Here is a 17,125-nt window from a genome sequence, read left to right on the forward strand (position 1 = left end):
GTGCGATTTGTTGCCGTTGCAGTATCTACGTAGAACGTAGATGCAAGGACCCTAAAAGGTAGATGGGCTATCCCAAGACCTTTAATTAGGGCATATTAACGGTTCTCAATAGTTTGACCTCGGCTTCGTTCCAATTCACCCTTTGTCAAGCAAGAGCATCGTGATGGACAAGGACCATTAATTCACGTTAGGGGACATAATAAAAGACGATTACAGTGAATCGTGCGGGATAGAGAATACATCATTGTACTCATTTACACAAGAATTCGCCTTCTCTCTGACCCAATTCATGTGCGTGGCGATCGAGGGATATGAGACGGCTCGATTTCACGCTGCCGGTTTCATCCAAGTGCAATTCGTTCCAAGGAAAACGTTTAAAGACCCAATAGCTCTCTCTACCTGGTCCCTTCTGCCTGATCCAATATGCATGTAGACACTTTGATTTGCCTCCGACTATTTCCCTCGTTCGTATCCAATGCGTTGATTCCAACTGTTCCCTCGCTTCGACCTTCGTTCCAGTGGTTGTTTTGTCCCTACACGATCTTTCCCCTTACCGGTACTTCTCATGAAGAGCCAACCAACCAAGTTGCCAACCCACCAACCCAACCACCCAACCAACCACCAAACCAGGAGCCACACTCTAAACGTGGCCCAAGTGGTGGCAAAGACATAACAACTTTCCTTGAGAGCAAAATGAAGTCCAACCGAGAATCCCACGCTGGCCATGGCTTCGATTGCCTCTTTGCCTCTTGGCGACCACCAAGTCCCGACCTCTTTTCTATCATAATTGTTGGCCGGGAAAACCCGCCCAATGCCCTTCTGGCAATTGTAGAATAGCTATCCTTGGCCGAGACTGCTGGGTTTTCCAATGAATGCTTGAAACCATTGCATTTTTTCCCGTTGTACCATAGAACATCTCGGTGACAACCTAAATTGCAGCCTGACATTTCAGGGACATAGTGGCTCGAATTTAATACTTATGATTTATTACGACTTTCCACTTCAAGCACTACTCTCCAAAAGTTACTCTTTCAAGAAAAGTAGACGGATTGTTCCAAGCTCCAACCTTTTTGGCCTCGTCTTTATCCTCTCTCTTTCTCTTTCTCTCTCCTTTCGAGGCTGGAACCGTCTCAGAAGGCAGGGCCTTCACAGAAGTAGAAAAAAAACAAGAAGCGAGCGAGGCCTTTATACCTCCACCAGCACCAACCAGAGAAGAGAAGGAGAAGGAGAGGGAGAGAAAGAGAGAGGGGTCGCCAACTCGCATGGGAGACGAAGAGACGAGGATCGAGTGAGATCGTGGCGGACGAAGAAAGGGAGCTTTCCACTTTCCTATAGTTGAGTGGAAGTGCGAGCGATGGGGATCGAGACGGCAACGAAGGGCGAGGAGGAACAGGCAGAGCCAGAGAGGAGGGATTCAGCGTTTTCTCTTTCTCCTGATTGTGTGGCTCACAAAAGTTGGAGGCCGTGTCCGAGTGACATTAGCTGGGTTTCCTCGAGCATCAAAGTGATTATTCGGAACGAACAAAACACCAGTGAATTTCAACTTTGAGCTCAAACTTCAGTTCATGGACGTGCGATAGCCTCCTCGACACGGCCATTACGGTCTTGGCGTAAAGTAGCCAAGAAGCGGATACACCCATTCCCATCCCCCACCAACCTTATTTCTTCCACCTTTCACCAAGGTTTGGCATTGATCTATGGCCTCTTTTATTTTCTTTGATTGCCAAAAATGAGATTCGTGTGTTGGCTTGCCTCTTCTCGTGGGAGCTGAAGGAACAATGAACTCGATGTCGAAGACCCAAGTGATGGAGAAACAATTGGCCTTCAGCTAGTTCCATTCTTGGTACGTATCAACCACACCAGCATGGCTCACTCGGCCGGGCAAGAGGAAAACTCCTTGTGTTTTGTGCAAACCGCCAACCAACCGACTAACCTCGAGCTCCTTTCGTTCGTTCGAGTTTCCAACTGATGAACTACTTTTTCAACCTTCTATTGACAGACCGGAGTCTTGATGGTGGTGGAGGAGGAATAGAGTAGAAGTGGTGTCGGCGGTTGAGGAGGAGTGTTCAATGGTGCTACCGAGGGGTTCTATGTCCGGTCTCATCATCTAGTCCTATCAAATAAATTGCACAAGATACTCGCCAAGAATTGCAATGAACCAAACGCGGTCTTAAACGAAAAGGATCCTCCGCAAGACTTTGAACTCCAGGAATTTGAAACCCAAAGACAGCAATCAAATCAGAGTGAAATATGGCGATCTTGGGCGTGATGCTCCTACTTTCCACACTAACGTATCCCAGTTATGGGACTGATGAGCTTCTTTCGACTTCTGACGATCCCAATTTGCCAATCACAGCTGCATCTTCAACAGGTAAGAAGAGATTTGCGAGACTTCAAAACTTGAACCCTAAGGGCAATCTGATCTTGTTTCTCTCTGATGTTCTTCTTCTTATTTCCTTTGTTCTGTTGATCATTTGCCCTTCAATTAAGTCTGTTTTTGCTCGCAAATTGAACCATAGGTAGAGAAGAACTTTCAATCAAGAGCTTTCGATGATTGAAATGGATTTCTCCTACCAAGCACACAGGCATGTAATCCTTGTGCAACCAAGGTGTCCAGTATTGTTCTACTATGTCGGACTTCAAACCACCAAGACCATCATTTGTACTCTGCTGTTTTGTCCAGGAGGCGATCGATTTCGAAAGACCTTCATGTCATGATTGCACTTACTTTACAACTTGGACCCAAAGAAATCTCGAAGGCAAAGGGGTTTGGCCCCAAGATGAGAAAATGGCCGGATCCAACGTCATCTCTTTGGGGCCCCACGAGCTTTCGAGAGCTTGCAAAATCCTCCGGCTCTCCTCAAGCCTTGAAACAGGAGACTGTTTTTTTAAAGACTCAGTTTCTTTTTTTGTCCCATGTTTCAAGAACACACTACACTGCACTCCACTGGGCGGCGAAGTGGTTCAGTTGAGAATCCCTACTGCTGCTATGGTACGATGGTATGCGTCCCTTGGGAGTCTGTAAGCCTCTCGCAGAACTACTATAGCCCACACAGGAGAACAACCAAGACATGCAAACAAACACACAAACAAATATAGCTTGCTATGTCACAAAGGCCTCTGTTCCTGACACAAATTCTCTTTAGTTCGTACGTTTGTGGTTGTTCACTATTCTCTCACACTTGCAACGTAAGTCGTAAAGGAAAACCACAAATTTCGGCTGCCTTTTTGCGTCCCAGAAATGAAAGAGAGGGATAGATGAACAGACTCGAGATTGAGCACGAATGGAACGGCGGCAAAAAGGTGTGCTCTTCTCGCCAATCCCTATTGTTCTGCTAATCGTGAGCCTTTCAAGCAATGAGCATCAACCACTTAGATTTGACAATACACCAAAAACCAAAACCGGTGCGTGTTTTGGTGGGGCGAGTGAGAAACATTTACATGAGGAAGTGATGATGGTTGTTGCGCAGGAACCAACTTGGCGAGAAAGAGGGCCCAATAGCCTGCCTCCCTCCCCCCTCCATACGCACATATGCTATTCACACTCACGCATCAAGAGGATCACTTCAAATGAAAAGTGGCAGAGGAAAATGAAACACAGGCAAGCAATGCATAAGGAGACCGGGGGCATTACTATCCCTTTGTACGTAGATGGCAGGCAAGCAAGCAGCTTTTCCATGGATGGATAGATGAATGGATGGATGGATATCTATGTCCGTCTTGGAGGCTGGAGTAATGGCCATCGGTTCGATCCCGGGGAAGCTCATTTTATCCTTGGCCAAAACGAGAAACTAGTCGCAAACTCCCCGTGAAAGGTCTCAAGAGAGTGTTGGATCTCGTCAAGACCGGGAGAAACAGCGCGTAGTAAGGACAGCATAGTAGTCGTAGTAGGCAAAAAGGAGGAAAGCAATGCCAAAGCTAGCCCCATAGCAATATCCATTCGAACCACGATTCCTTCAGGTTGTAAAATACATTACCGCCAGAGAGGGAAAAAGAAACCCGCCCCAGTTTGGCCCTTCGACATAAGGTGTTTATCGAGAGCAGAGTAATTTAGTTAGAGAGCCCAGCCACATTTCTATTCACCCTTTTCCCCACCACCAAAACGACCGACAGCACATAAAAATAACAGCTAATGTAAATGAACGGAATGCATATTGGAACGGGATGTGAGCCTTTTTTCGATCTGTCTGGTAAGACCTAAGAGGCAATAACGAAATCAACACTTTTCTTGCTTTTCTAGTCACAAACATGACTCAAATCGTGGTTTTGGCCAACCGAACCGTCAATCTTCCTTGTGATATCAGCCTGCCAAATAACCATGAACAAGTCACTCTCATCTTGTGGTATCGAGAGGATATTGGCGTTCCAATATTCAGGTACGAACGTAACTTCTTATGAATGTTTCATTCAAATCGCCCTTCAATTTATCGATTTGTTTTTTAGTCTGGAGGTGGGACCTTCGGGAGGATTGGCTTCGGCGGATGTTTGGTCAGACGACGAGTGGCTCGGGACTCGAGCCACGTTTCGTCCCGAGGCTTTTCCTGCTCGCTTAATGGTCCACGATGTCATGCGGTCTGACGCAGGCCAATATCGATGCAGAGTCGATTTTACCGAAGCACCCACCAGGAATACCCTCATAAACCTGACAGTAATAGGTATGCTTGGGGGAGGGCGAGGCCCAATAACATCATCAGCCTTCGCGAGACACGAGTCATTCTTAACATTCTATTCATTTTCAGTCCCACCCTCTCCTGTGGTCATTTTTGACGAAACTGGCTCTCCCAGAACAACATATGTGGGTCCGTACCGAGAGGGCTCGAGCATGACCTTGATTTGCGATGCATTTAACGGTAAGTTGTCGACGGTCCTCTCGTGGAACAGGTGTTGGTAACGAAGAACGATAGCAGAAGGAAGGGAGGGAGGGAGGGAGGAAAAAAGAAGGAGAGTTCACCTTGATCAATCCCTATCTTGTTAATCCCTTTCTCAGGTGTTCCCATCCCCAGTGTAAAATGGAGGCACAATGGTAATTTGGTGGACGACACCTACCAAGTGCTGGCTAACGGCACTGCCAGAAACGAGATTACCTTTCCTCACTTGGATCGGACTTTCTTACACAACGAGATCTCATGCGAAGTGGAAAACACAAATCTGACTCGACCCATTCGAAACACGGTGACGGTGGATATGAACTTTGCACCCATGAGCATATCCATCGACAACAAAGAGGAAATCTTTGTGGCAGGACGACCCTCCGAGATCATATGCCGCTCCTCAGGATCGAGGCCTCCCGCTCATATAACCTGGTTTCTCAATGAAAAGCGGCTCACAGATGCAACTCATTCGGTAAGGGAGAAATTTAAATAATTTTGAAGACGCCATACGCCACCACTATCTTTTTCATCTGATCCCGTTGACAGGATTCCAGTGATGGTAACACGAGTGTCAGCATTCTGTCGTTTCTACCACGATTGGAAGACATTGGAAAGATCCTCATGTGTAAGGCCACGAACGGCTTAATCGAACAGAGCACCTTGTCAGATCATATGGAACTGGAAATTGATTGTAAGAGCGCAAACAGAGCAGAACTCGATCCACTAACTGAGCAAGCCAAACGGCTGACAACCAAAAGACAAATCCCTGACTTTTGTTCCACTTCTTCCTCTATTTTGCAGATGCTCCCCGAGTGGAACTGGCCTTGGGTGCGTCAATTTCTTACGATAACATCTACGAAGGAGGCGATGTATACTTTGACTGCAGAATCGACGCTCAACCGCCGCCAACGAAAGTCATGTGGCAATTCAATGTGAGTAGCTTGCTACCACCGAGTAGAAATGAAACTAGAACATTTCGAGGGCAGTCACTGAATAAGGAAGTGGCACGTCTTTTTCAGAATGAGCCTTTGACGCCAAACCCATCGGGAGGCATCATTTTGACTAACCAAAGCCTGGTTCTGCAGAGCATCGAGCGGTCCAGAACCGGTTCCTACACTTGTCAAGCAGCTAATTCCATCGGCAGAGGGAGCTCTCAAGAGATCTTTTTGGATGTTAAATGTATGAACCCTCTTCTCTCACTTTGACGTTGACGATCGATCTTTGTCCTTGACCTTTACCGTCTAAACCTTCTTTCTTTTCTTTTGTCCTTTTTTTTCAACAGACGTTCCCGTTTGTGCCCATTCGGAGCCCATTGTGTACGGAGTGGGTAAAGGAGAAATGGTAGATGTGTTTTGTGACATCGTGGCCAATCCGACGAGCTTCAACTTCCAGTGGTCGTTCAATAATTCGGCAGATTACATTCGAGTCCCACCTTCGAGAGTACTTAAAGTGAATGGCACACGGAGTAAACTCACGTACACTCCCTTGAATAACAAAGATTACGGAACCTTGATGTGCTCTGCCACCAATGAAGTCGGTCACCAAAGAAACCCCTGCATTTTCCACATTATTCTGGCTGGTAAGTACGAATAAGCCAACGACGAAGTCATTAATGGAATCGATACAAACTTCCGCTTTTCTTCCAGTTGCTCCCGATCCGGTGTCTAATTGTACCATCATAAACAAATCGTCGGAAACGTTCCATCTTCAATGCATCCCTGGCTTCGATGGCGGGATGGAACAAGAGTTCGTTGTCAGTGTGGCAGAGAGAAAGACGGGGAAAGTGGTCTATAATCAGACCACGAAGAAGCTCGATCTCTTCATTCAGCATTTGTCGGAGGGAACCTTCTATCTGACTACCGTCACTCCTACCAATAAGAAAGGTGTTGGGAAACCAACTCACGTAATCGTGGAAACACTGCAGCATCCTGCCGTGGAACTGACTCTTTCCGAAGGAGCCGATGACTCGGGAGTGATTAAAACCGGGCGAGAGGCCCAAACAGAAAAAGACGAATGGGCGGTGCTCACGGGAGCATTAGTCGGTACTTTGGGATGCGTCACCATTTTAGTGGTGGCCAGTCTGGTCATTCGATTTTGTGTCTGTCCAGTCAACCGACACACCAATTCCGCATTTGTCAAGTCCGACCTTTCGCCCAATGATAGTTTTGGCGGAGGACCGCCGGTGTTTGACCACGATGATGATATTCCCTCATTCGATTTGGGATTCGCGGGGGGTGATCCTATGGTTGTAGAGGCTCAAGGCAACGATATGCCACTCACTCGAAAAGGCATTCTTAAGCACACATTTCATGAGGAGACCGGCTGGGACAGAAACTTGGAACATATGGTAAACGCCATCGATATGATTCCCCCACCTCCTTTTAATGGTAAGTTAATGCAATTCAAGCCGAGCACCTTGACACGTTGCCCAACGCCCCAATCTATTTCTCTTAGACGACTTTAATCCACCAACGGTATCTGAATCGACTGAGGCCAAGGCCTATCAACAAGGTGTCCAAGGCGGGCCTGGGACCGCTTTACGATCCTCCCATGTCGTAGGGTCAAGCAGTACCTTGCCGGTAAGACCGAAAAGGATTGCTGCGAAACCTGACAGATAGTGATTGTTGTTTCGCTTGCCTTATTTCAGCGGCGGCTATCCAGAGAAGGCCTGCTCTGTGACATTCACCCTGGGCCCCAGTCTTCCATTGGTTCTCAGTATGGTTTCCCCACTGGAGAGGGGAGTACGGATCCTCTGCTCCAAATCCCCCAGGAACTTTCAGCTGTTCTCACCCTTAAGCGCGGGATGCACGTGCATGAGCCCAAAGGCCGAAAAGGCCGAGACGGCAACAAGATGGGCAGCCTCCAGCGGGGCATGAAAACATCGCAAGAAATTACCCTGGAACCAAAACGCACCCCATTGCTCAAGAGGAAGCGAGAAAGCATCGTGTGAACGTTTTAAACGATATTCATTCTTTCAATACATCATCTCCTTGCCCTATCGAAATTTGCCCTGCTGCGTCTCTGTTAATGCCGAAGCCGAGTTCGGAAGGTCCTTGACTAGTGAGTCTCTCAAGCTCCATTGCAGTCTTAGAATCCGGTTTGAGCTTCACGTTTTTAGGGCACATGCGCCAGACGGAGATAAGATTTGCTTTATAGCAATCGCCTTATGAGTTTGATGGCAGAGCGTTTGATTCAATCATGATTAGGCTGGATTCTTCGATGATCAGCTTACCCCTCTCGTCTCACCATTGAGACGACTACCACAGTGGTTCAAAAGCCTTTTTGAAGTCTAAGACAAACATCCAAAGCAAATATTGTTAACTATTAGCCATTTGAGCGTTAAATTTGCTCCAGGATCCAATAAATCAATCCGGTCAAAATTACTTCTTTTGGTTTTTTGTGAGGTACAAGACTGTTAAGATGGATTTGCGAATTTCTCCTAATACTTGATAAGGCTTTATGACCACCGTGGTGAGACGGGTGAAACGAGAGCTAGAGGAGAGGAGACGACCGTATCCAAAAATCGAGCTTAGAACATGATGAGAATTGAGAACTCTCAAACCGGATCAAAACGAAAGCCTTCCTTCCATCTTTTGAGTAGTGACTGTGGTTTCACGTCCATTTTGCATCACGCTCTGGTTCTAACACGGATTCAGTACGTGATGAATCATTAGGACAATGGGTCAAACAAGAATCCAAGAGGTCATCATCATCTTCTTGAAGATAACATCACGAACCTACAATAGGCCACTCAACGCCTGACTCGGCAGCATCTTTACGAGAATCTGACTGGAATCAATTTGATCGAACTTGGAGGTGACGGCTTGCCGAACTTCCTTGCATATTGACTTCAACAATAACTAGGGATGGGTCCAAACTAGGTCCAAACATGCGAGTAAAATATATCACATATGGAGGCAAAGAGAAAGCCAGATGACTGAATTGAACGAAAGAACCAGCAGGAAGACCAACCCATTGGGTATATTAGAACTCTTGGCAGCCATAGTTCCCCGAGTATTTTGTTTGATCATTTGTTGGGTACTTTACGATCATTTGAGTCTCAATTTTATGACCCCAAGACTCGCTTCGTTCCGCTGCCTTAACATTATTCAAAACTTATTATCCCTAAGCCTTCTCTCGTATCAGTCGTGTGTCGCTCTAGATTAGCTTTTATCGGCATGCGCGTTTCCATCCCACAAGTTCAAAATGAGAACATTCCCCACATTGGCCATTTGAGTCAATAAAAAGGTATATCTTTGGCTCCCTTTTGGGAAATAGGCCTAACCAGCCGTTTTCCGGCCCATCATTTCTCATTCGCCATTGAGCCGATTGAGCCACATCCCGGCTCGGCAGGCACTTAACACGTCGCCAAAAGCATGCAAAATAGCTCGCAACCTCTTGGTTTCAGCTTTATGATCCCACGCCGTCTGCCTCTTCTTCATTCTTGACTAGTAGTTTATGAACCTCTCTGTCCTTGTTCAATGGGTCCTCCTCACTCATTCGTACATATGATCCACGTCACCAATCTCCACTTGTACTGATCCTTGATGATGATTTCAGCTTCTCAGTCCGTTCGTTGTTCAGTCCGAGTAAATCTAGTTCGAGCCTTCGTCTGATGAAGTGCATGAGTTGTACTTGTGTGAAGGAAAGAAGTGTTCATTGTTCAGTGGATCCAACAACGTGAGTTTCAGTGTCAGCTGTATTGGACTGCTGTTAGCTTGGTTGGGCTCCTTCGACTTTCCGGTCGGTCTATTGTGGTGGTTCTCTCTTCCCTTCGAGCCTCCCCTCGCACCCCTCCCAGCATGGCCCCCACTCATGCCTCCCCCGCCCCCTCCAGCGGCTCATCGGCCAGTGCTACCGGGATTCGAGCCATTCTCTTGGGTCCGCCGGGTGCCGGTAAAGGTACGCAAGCCCAACGCATGAAAGAGTTCTTCTCGGTGTGCCATCTGGCCACGGGTGATCTGCTCCGGGCCGAGGTCAAACGCGGCACGCCTCTCGGACAAGAGATTAAGGGCGTGATTGACGACGGTCGTTTAGTCCAGGACGATTTGGTGTTGCGAATGGTGTCGGAAAACCTGGATTCGCCGCGTTGTCAGAACGGCTTTTTGCTTGACGGATTCCCGCGGACCGTCGGACAGGCCGAGAAGCTCGATATCATGCTGGAACAGCGTCAGGAGCCTTTGGATGGGGTGATCGAGTTCCAAATCGACGACTCGCTCCTGGTCAAACGGATCTGCGGGCGGTGGTTCCATTTGGCCTCGGGTCGATCCTATCACGAGGAGTTTGCCCCGCCCAAAACGCCGGGATTGGACGATGTATGTGGCGGGTTGAAGGGCGAGATCATGACTCGATTGGACAGGATTGAGAGAGTTTATGATGATTTTTCTAGATGACGGGCGAGCCGCTCATTCGGCGGGCCGATGATAACCCGGAGACCTTGAAGAAACGCTTAGAGGCCTACCATAGACAGACCATGCCTCTGGTCTCTTACTACCAACGCCGTGGGCTCCACAATGGTATTAATGCCGCCTTGGACTCCAAAACTGTGTTCTCGAATATCCGAAGCATCTTTGAGAAAGCCGAAGGTGAGGACATCCGGGGCTTCGCTGAAGCTTTCACGGAAAAGTCAATGTTGAAGTGGTTTTTTTTGTTGACTATCATTTTAGGGTTTTCGCAATCGTTATCCACCCAAAAAGCTAGGTTATAGCCCACTTTTCATATGGCGCACCCCAGAGCATTACGATGGCACAGCCATTGCCCATCTACCCAACAACTTTTTCCTTCGTAAACCCAGAAGAAGCCAAAAGATCCACCAAGGACGACAGAGTCTCTGGTGAAAGTGGGAACCGAATGCATTCAAGACAGTGGCATTTCCAATGCGCCGATGGACGCCCGTGAACCAGCAACTATTTTTTTAGCTCAAGAAATCGTCGTCCTTAGTCGTGTTTAAATCTTGTTTTGTTTGGCTGTTTTCTCTTAAACGAGTAATAAATACAAAAAAAAAGCACAATCCTGAAATCCGAACACGTTTCCTATGACTCATCGGGCATCCCATCATATTGGGTGCTTTCCCCATCTCATCTTTCCATTCATATACAATGTAACGGGATATGCGAACGCCGAACAAGCATCTGGGAACGTTTTGTCCCATTGGGCTTTCTCTACGGGAATTGGCGGATTTGCCAAAAGCTTAAAACTGGGGCATGCTTTCACCTTTACACGCTCACGTATACAAGAGAACTTGCTCAGAATAGATCGCTTTTCTCAAGCGACAGGAACTTAATAAACGAAAACACATCATCTCGAATCAACATGGGTGATACCAAAGACACCAACGGCACGCAACCGGAAGAGTAAGTAACCCTGATGGTTTGCAATTCTAGTAGACAGAAAGCCCTATGATGCTAATCGTCATTTTTCCAACAGATCGGAGGCCCCCACGACACCGGTTCCAGTCGCTAGCAAAGACGAGAGAATCAAGTTGATTTTAGATAAGTTTGAGGTCAAGGCCCAAGTGGACGATAACATGCGATCCGTTTGCTTAGCCCTTGACGAAAGTCTCCGTCAAAACGAAAGGTAAGGCCCTTCTCCCAACGAATTTGAGCAGGCTCAACTTGAGCGGGTTGAGCAGGCTGTCTTACACACGAGGTACAAAAATGATCGGCAACAAACACAAACTCACAATATGTAGCATAAAAAATGGATGAAAACATTTTTCTTTGAGTGTTTGCAAACTTACCTAACCGTACATGTTTTTTCGAAACATTACAAGAATGTGCCGAATCCGAGTTGATGCCAACTCTTTAACGCTGAAAAGTCTTGAAGTTTGAAGTTTAGTAAAAACAATGGAAATGACTACGATTAAATAAAACTTTCAATTTTGTACAAAGGCAATGTGTTTCTTTTTTTTTAAATATAAGACTGGTGCACCGAAAAGATACACTTAAGTTGATCGGACCGGGCCTTGGATGCCCATGAACAAGTACTAGTTGGGGCAAGACCACATTTACAGTGCCATAAAAGCGATGCGGTCTTACCTTATTGCTGGTCCTTTTTTTGTCGCAGAATGACGGACGAGACGAACAACCTGCTGGAGCAGGTCACAAAGCAGGAACAGACCAAAGAGACCATGCAGAGGTTGGTGGAAGCCCTCAAGACTCAAATTGTCCTCACCAAGGAAGAGGCCGGACTCAAGCTCATGGAAGAGACTCAAAAGCGAATCGATTGCTCCCAGAAGTTCCAAGATACCATGAGCGAGCTCTCGGGTCTAGTTGGCGCTCGTGGCGAAAGTGATTCCAAACTTCGTGAAGAGAATTTGCTCCTGTCTCAGAAACTGGCCGAACTTTTGGCCCAGTTTGAGGGCAAAGAGCAACGCATGTCATCCTTCAAGATCGAGCATGACCTTCAGATCAAACTTTTCGAAGCTCAATTGTCCAAGGCCAAGATCGAGAAGGCGGAGTTGAACGCCAACTTCACCAAAGAGCGATTGGAACTCCATAAAGCGTTGTTAGAGGCGCGAAAAATGAACGAGGAGCTTTTAGAACAGAACCGCGAGATCAAGGAGCACATTGAAGACTATCAGAAGCAATACGAAACCCTCCAAGAGGGCTTGGGCGACAAGTCGGACCATTTCAATAATTTCCGCAAGGAGATGGAACGCCTGGGCAAGAAACTCCGTCAATTCGAGAGAGACACGAGCAATTGGAAAGACAAGTTCGAGTCCAGTAACGACCAAGTCAAGAGAATGAACATGACGGCCTTAGATCGAGAGAAAGAGCTCGAGATTGTCAAGAAGAAACTCGGTGCCATGGAGAAACTCAATCGTGCTCTTCAAAACGAGCGAGCAGAACTGAAAAAGCAACTTGAGACCAAATCTTAGTGAGGGAATAGGGGACCAAAATGGTCCGTCCATTCATCAATTGATTCTAATACCATTGTGTCAATGATTTGTATGAACATATTTCTAATATTTCTGTTATTTGCGGTTGAAATAGGAAAACGTGAGTGAAACCAAATGCGTTTGTTTTGTTCGTTTTTCCCCCTCGTTTGATCCCCTTCAAATCGATAGCATGATTGATCGGTGGTCCCTTGAGTGTCCAATCAAAGTGGTATGTGATTTCACGTGCTGGTATGATTTAAAGCCACCACTGGACTGGTTTCTTGGAAGGTGAGCGATGCACGAGTTCGGGCTGATGACGACTTAATCCCGCCCATCTGAGATTCCGGAGCGAGTGATCCCCGCTTGGATGGATTTTCTTCCTCTTTGCGTTTCTTTTCCCTTTCCTCTTTCCTCTTGGCGGCCTTTTCTCGCTTGATCTGTTCATTATAGAAGTCGGCAAAATTGTTCACAATAATGGGAATGGGAAGTGCCATTACAAGTACTCCGCTAATGGCGCAACAAGTCCCTAGAAATGAGAGTTTCGGAGAGGAAAGTGCATTCACATCAGATGGACTACCAATTTTATTTTCCACAGTGGCATAGCACAATCATATCACGGGAAAAACGAGAAGATTTCTAGAAGTCCGTAGACTATACGAGTATTTAAGCCGTATTCCTCCTGCTTCCTTCTGACATTGTCTCTATCGTAAGAAAACTTGGGCATTAACATAGTTAGGGCATCAAAAAAAAATTCAAAAATATTATCGTCTAAGGATGTTTCTTTTCAAATGGATCAAGATTGTTCACAGGGGATACGTCAGGAAATTGTAATCCCTAAATTATCGAATCATACAAAAGACCGACTTAGATTGCATACCTTTCTTTAATCCTGAGCCATACACCAAGTCACAAGTTTCAGTACGACGGCTTTGTCTTTAAAACGGCTAAGCTAGTCCCATGCTTAACAAAAATGTATTCTGAACTCAATGAGCAAACTTGCTTCTATTCAAAATACCAATTAAGACAAGTGCTTTGCGAACACCCTGCATTAGATTGATGCGAAGTAGTGCATCTGTAAGCCAACTATGATCCTCACTTGGCGAAGGCCACTATCTCCAAATTAAATACGCTCTGCTCTCTGAAAACGTTTTTACAAGCTTTTGAAAGCCTTCAAACAATAAAATCTTATCAATTGACGAAATAAACTCTTCGACAATAAAAAGCCTGAACTGTTTTTGATGCCTCTAGCGAACCCAACCTCTGTGGGGTATTTAGTAAAAATATGAGTTTCAAATTTGGGGGACGTTAGTTCAAGACTACTTTGTTCTCTTCAAACAACCCTTACCGACGATTTTCCCCAAGAGTGTGGCCGGAGCGAGATCTCCATACCCAACAGTGGTCATGGTGATTAGAGCCCACCATGCTGAGGCCGGGATGCTCGTGAAAGCCGTTTCTTCTTCGTCCTTTTCGGCGAAGTAGCATAAACTTGAGAAGATGAGCACCCCCATGGCAATGAACAGGCAGAGGAGTCCGAGCTCACGGAAACTGTTTTTCAACGTGTAGGCGAAGGCTTGAAGGCCAGTGGAATGGCGAGCCAATTTGAACACCCTCAAAATCCTTCCAATGCGAAACACCTGCACCAACCGTCTGATGTTGTCAAAGGACTCCGCATTGGCATTCGACTCAATCAGAAAGATGGAGATGAAGTAAGGCATGATGGAGAGTACATCAATGATGTTCATGGCGCCTTTGATGAAAGCACATTTCTGGGGCGCTCCTATGAGCCGGACAAAAAAAAGAACATCAAATACGTGAACCTCTCAGACTTCAAAGAGATAATTCTCGTCTTGTAAGACATAGCTTTTTTTCCACTTACTGCCGAGTCAATCTACTTTCTACTTAAATACGACATGTACTGTAGCGTATGTTTGTACCTGCGAGTCTGAGTAGGTATTCGATGGTGAACCAAGTGATGCACACGGCCTCAATCATTGCCAACTGAGCATTGTCCGTGGGTTCGCCATTCTCGTCGATATCAGCCACACTCGGCATGGTGTTCAAGGTCATCCCAATAGTGGACACCACGATGAACGTAATGGAGATCACACTGACAATCTGGGTCACAACAAAATCAATCAATTGGTTGGTGTGCTTTAATATTTGATCCACGTTGGAATCAAATTATGACATTGAGGTCAAATAGGGTGGTCACCTACCTTGGCTGCAAATGACGTATGGGGCTTTTCCATGAGATCCCACAGGAACCTCTGGTAACTGACACATCGACCGTCACCCCACTCCTCAGGATCCTCTTTCTTCAGGTTGTTGGCCTCCTTCTTCATTTCGTCCTCGATGTGCTCTCGACGAGTATTGAACTTTTGCTGGCAACACGACTCTAAGTAGTATTCGTCGATTCCCCAATACTCGAGATCTTCGCCAAAGGCCATCACACACATCTCGTCCACCACATGAAGTTTGTGGGTGCGAAAGAAATTCAGAATGGATTTGAAGGAGCGCGGATGTCGATCGAAGAAGTACTCATTGTCGACCAGTGAATACGAATCGCAAACCTCCAGGATCTCCTCGTGGGTTTTGGAACTCTTGAGTCGTCCCAGTCGGGATTTGGGCAGGAAATTGAGCGTCTTCCACATGACTTCGTGTCGTTCTCCACCTACGTTGAGAATGACTCGTTGATGCATGCACCGACTCCGTTCAATCACATAGGGCTCTGGACGGGATTCGAAGGTCGAGGTCCTGCCAGGAGAGGCCAGCAACATCTCGTCATAATCAGGTTCGGATCCATCATCCTCGCCCAACTTGCCTCCGACTTCGATGACCTTGGTTCGACTGATAGCTGTGTCTGGGCGGAGCTTGGATTGGAGGAAGCGTTCCTCTAAAGCGGCTAGTCTGCGAGAGAGGCGATTGATCCCGTTGGACATTTGATTGGTGATTGGAACAATGTTGAAAATGGTCCCGAAGAGCGCCTCGGTGCGGAGGTCGTGCTCGAGTTTCTTGAACTCGGTCTTGGACATAAGTCTGACCTCCTCCATGGTCACGATATCCGTGTGAGCGGGATGCTTCCGTAACGTCATCTCGATGGGAGATTGAAAGGGAGTACTCTCGGTTGAGGCCATGGACAAGAACGAGTCTTTCTCGGCTAGCAAGGACATTCCCCCCCTTGTGCCTAGATTGTCGCGTATTAAAGGATCGCGCTTTCACCCAATGTTTCTTGGAACAACTGGCACGGGCACCAGGCTCCCTTCCTCATGAACTCACCAAGTCCCAATGTCTAATTCATAAGTAATAACCACAAGTCGATTCGAGAAGTGGAGTCCTTTCCAACGACTCATCGTGAAGTCTCAGAGTTAGTTAGACAGAGCGGGACTCGGGTCGTGAGTTAGCGAGTGTGTGAGGGAGTGTGTTCCTCACCACACTGTTATATTCCAAAGCACCTGGACCCTGGCCATCTTCGGAGCCCGTTCGCGACTCACTCACTCTCTTAAGTTTGTAGGCCACTACTGTATGTATAGCCATTGCATGGATCGCCTAATTTTTGGACTTTACATTTGAGCAAGAGCGTTCGCACAAGGATGATGATGTTGGTGGTGACGGTGGCGGTGGCGGAGGCAGAGGCGGAGGCGTGGAAGAAGAGGACGTTGGGAACTTGAACGAGGGGCCTTTCGAAAACAGGTGAGCCTGATCTTCTTTCTCGCTCATTTGAAAGCAAAAAAAGGTCCTTAGCGGGGAAGAGGCCAGTAACGAGAGCGTGAAAGACGAAAGCATGTCAAAACATATTCCAGTATGTGCACTCTTGTGGCACTCTATGGTGTATGTAGCTGCGAACGGGAAAGTAGAAGGCTCCTACAGACTTCATACATGCACGTGCATTCAAACATACTGCTGTAACATACTGTACAAGCAGCACCCACACAAATCATACCCAGTCGGTCTCATCTATGCCTGCCTACCTACCTCCAAGGGCGTTCTCGACCCCACGAAAGGCAACTCACGCTGCGGTACCAAAAAAACTACACCAGTCAGTCTTTCGTCGTTCCCTCATTATGGACTCCTAGAAATACTTTCCTTTCCCCTCGTATGAGCTTGAACGAGCTCCGTCCGTAACAGGCTCCTACTGAGAGGTTCACAACTCGAGAGTCGAGAGGGTTTCTCCAAACTACTCAGATTGAATGCTCGACAATATTCCAACTTTCCAACCTGGTGCAATATAATCGACAAATCCGCTTCGATTAATAATTTTTGGGTGGAGCTTGCAGTCGACAATTATTCATAAAACTGCGCGATTTGTTGGTTCGAGTTCCAGTTCACCTCGTCCAAGTGGCATTTAGTATTAACCTACATCATTAGTCCAAACTAC

General features: G+C 46.8%; 4 protein-coding genes across 5 annotated transcripts; 3 read left to right on the forward strand and 1 right to left on the reverse strand.

The window, feature by feature from the left end:
- Positions 1-1,420: 1,420 nt before the first annotated feature.
- Positions 1,421-7,875, forward strand: LOC131883882 (neural cell adhesion molecule 1-like). Its single transcript, XM_059231483.1, has 13 exons — positions 1,421-1,843; positions 2,000-2,371; positions 4,241-4,376; positions 4,444-4,655; positions 4,740-4,850; positions 4,988-5,343; positions 5,418-5,562; positions 5,673-5,803; positions 5,891-6,050; positions 6,154-6,450; positions 6,518-7,258; positions 7,326-7,450; positions 7,519-7,875. The coding sequence occupies exons 2-13, from the start codon at positions 2,251-2,253 to the stop codon at positions 7,819-7,821; spliced, it is 2,838 nt and encodes a 945-aa protein (XP_059087466.1). The 5' UTR covers positions 1,421-1,843; positions 2,000-2,250; the 3' UTR covers positions 7,822-7,875.
- A 1,606-nt stretch (positions 7,876-9,481) lies between these two features.
- LOC131884093 (adenylate kinase-like) lies at positions 9,482-10,852 on the forward strand. Its single transcript, XM_059231739.1, has 3 exons — positions 9,482-10,186; positions 10,261-10,456; positions 10,538-10,852. Exons 1-3 carry the CDS (start codon positions 9,674-9,676, stop codon positions 10,576-10,578), a joined length of 750 nt encoding a protein of 249 aa, XP_059087722.1. The 5' UTR covers positions 9,482-9,673; the 3' UTR covers positions 10,579-10,852.
- A 214-nt stretch (positions 10,853-11,066) lies between these two features.
- LOC131884092 (alpha-taxilin-like) lies at positions 11,067-12,886 on the forward strand. 2 transcript variants are annotated; one of them, XM_059231736.1, is made up of 3 exons: positions 11,067-11,224; positions 11,298-11,447; positions 11,937-12,886. In XM_059231736.1, exons 1-3 carry the CDS (start codon positions 11,184-11,186, stop codon positions 12,748-12,750), a joined length of 1,005 nt encoding a protein of 334 aa, XP_059087719.1. In that variant the 5' UTR covers positions 11,067-11,183; the 3' UTR covers positions 12,751-12,886. The 2 variants fall into 2 exon arrangements, with proteins under 2 accessions (XP_059087719.1, XP_059087721.1); XM_059231738.1 differs by having other exon boundaries at positions 11,098-11,240.
- Positions 12,802-17,004, reverse strand: LOC131884090 (potassium voltage-gated channel protein Shab-like). The gene is made up of 4 exons (XM_059231730.1): positions 14,967-17,004; positions 14,685-14,865; positions 14,096-14,527; positions 12,802-13,276 (listed from the first exon to the last, which is right to left on the reverse strand). Exons 1-4 carry the CDS (start codon positions 15,918-15,920, stop codon positions 12,990-12,992), a joined length of 1,854 nt encoding a protein of 617 aa, XP_059087713.1. The 5' UTR covers positions 15,921-17,004; the 3' UTR covers positions 12,802-12,989.
- Between the last annotated feature and the right edge of the window lie 121 nt (positions 17,005-17,125).

The sequence above is a fragment of the Tigriopus californicus genome, chromosome 7, assembly GCF_007210705.1.
Source record: "Tigriopus californicus strain San Diego chromosome 7, Tcal_SD_v2.1, whole genome shotgun sequence".
NCBI lineage: Eukaryota > Metazoa > Arthropoda > Copepoda > Harpacticoida > Harpacticidae > Tigriopus > Tigriopus californicus.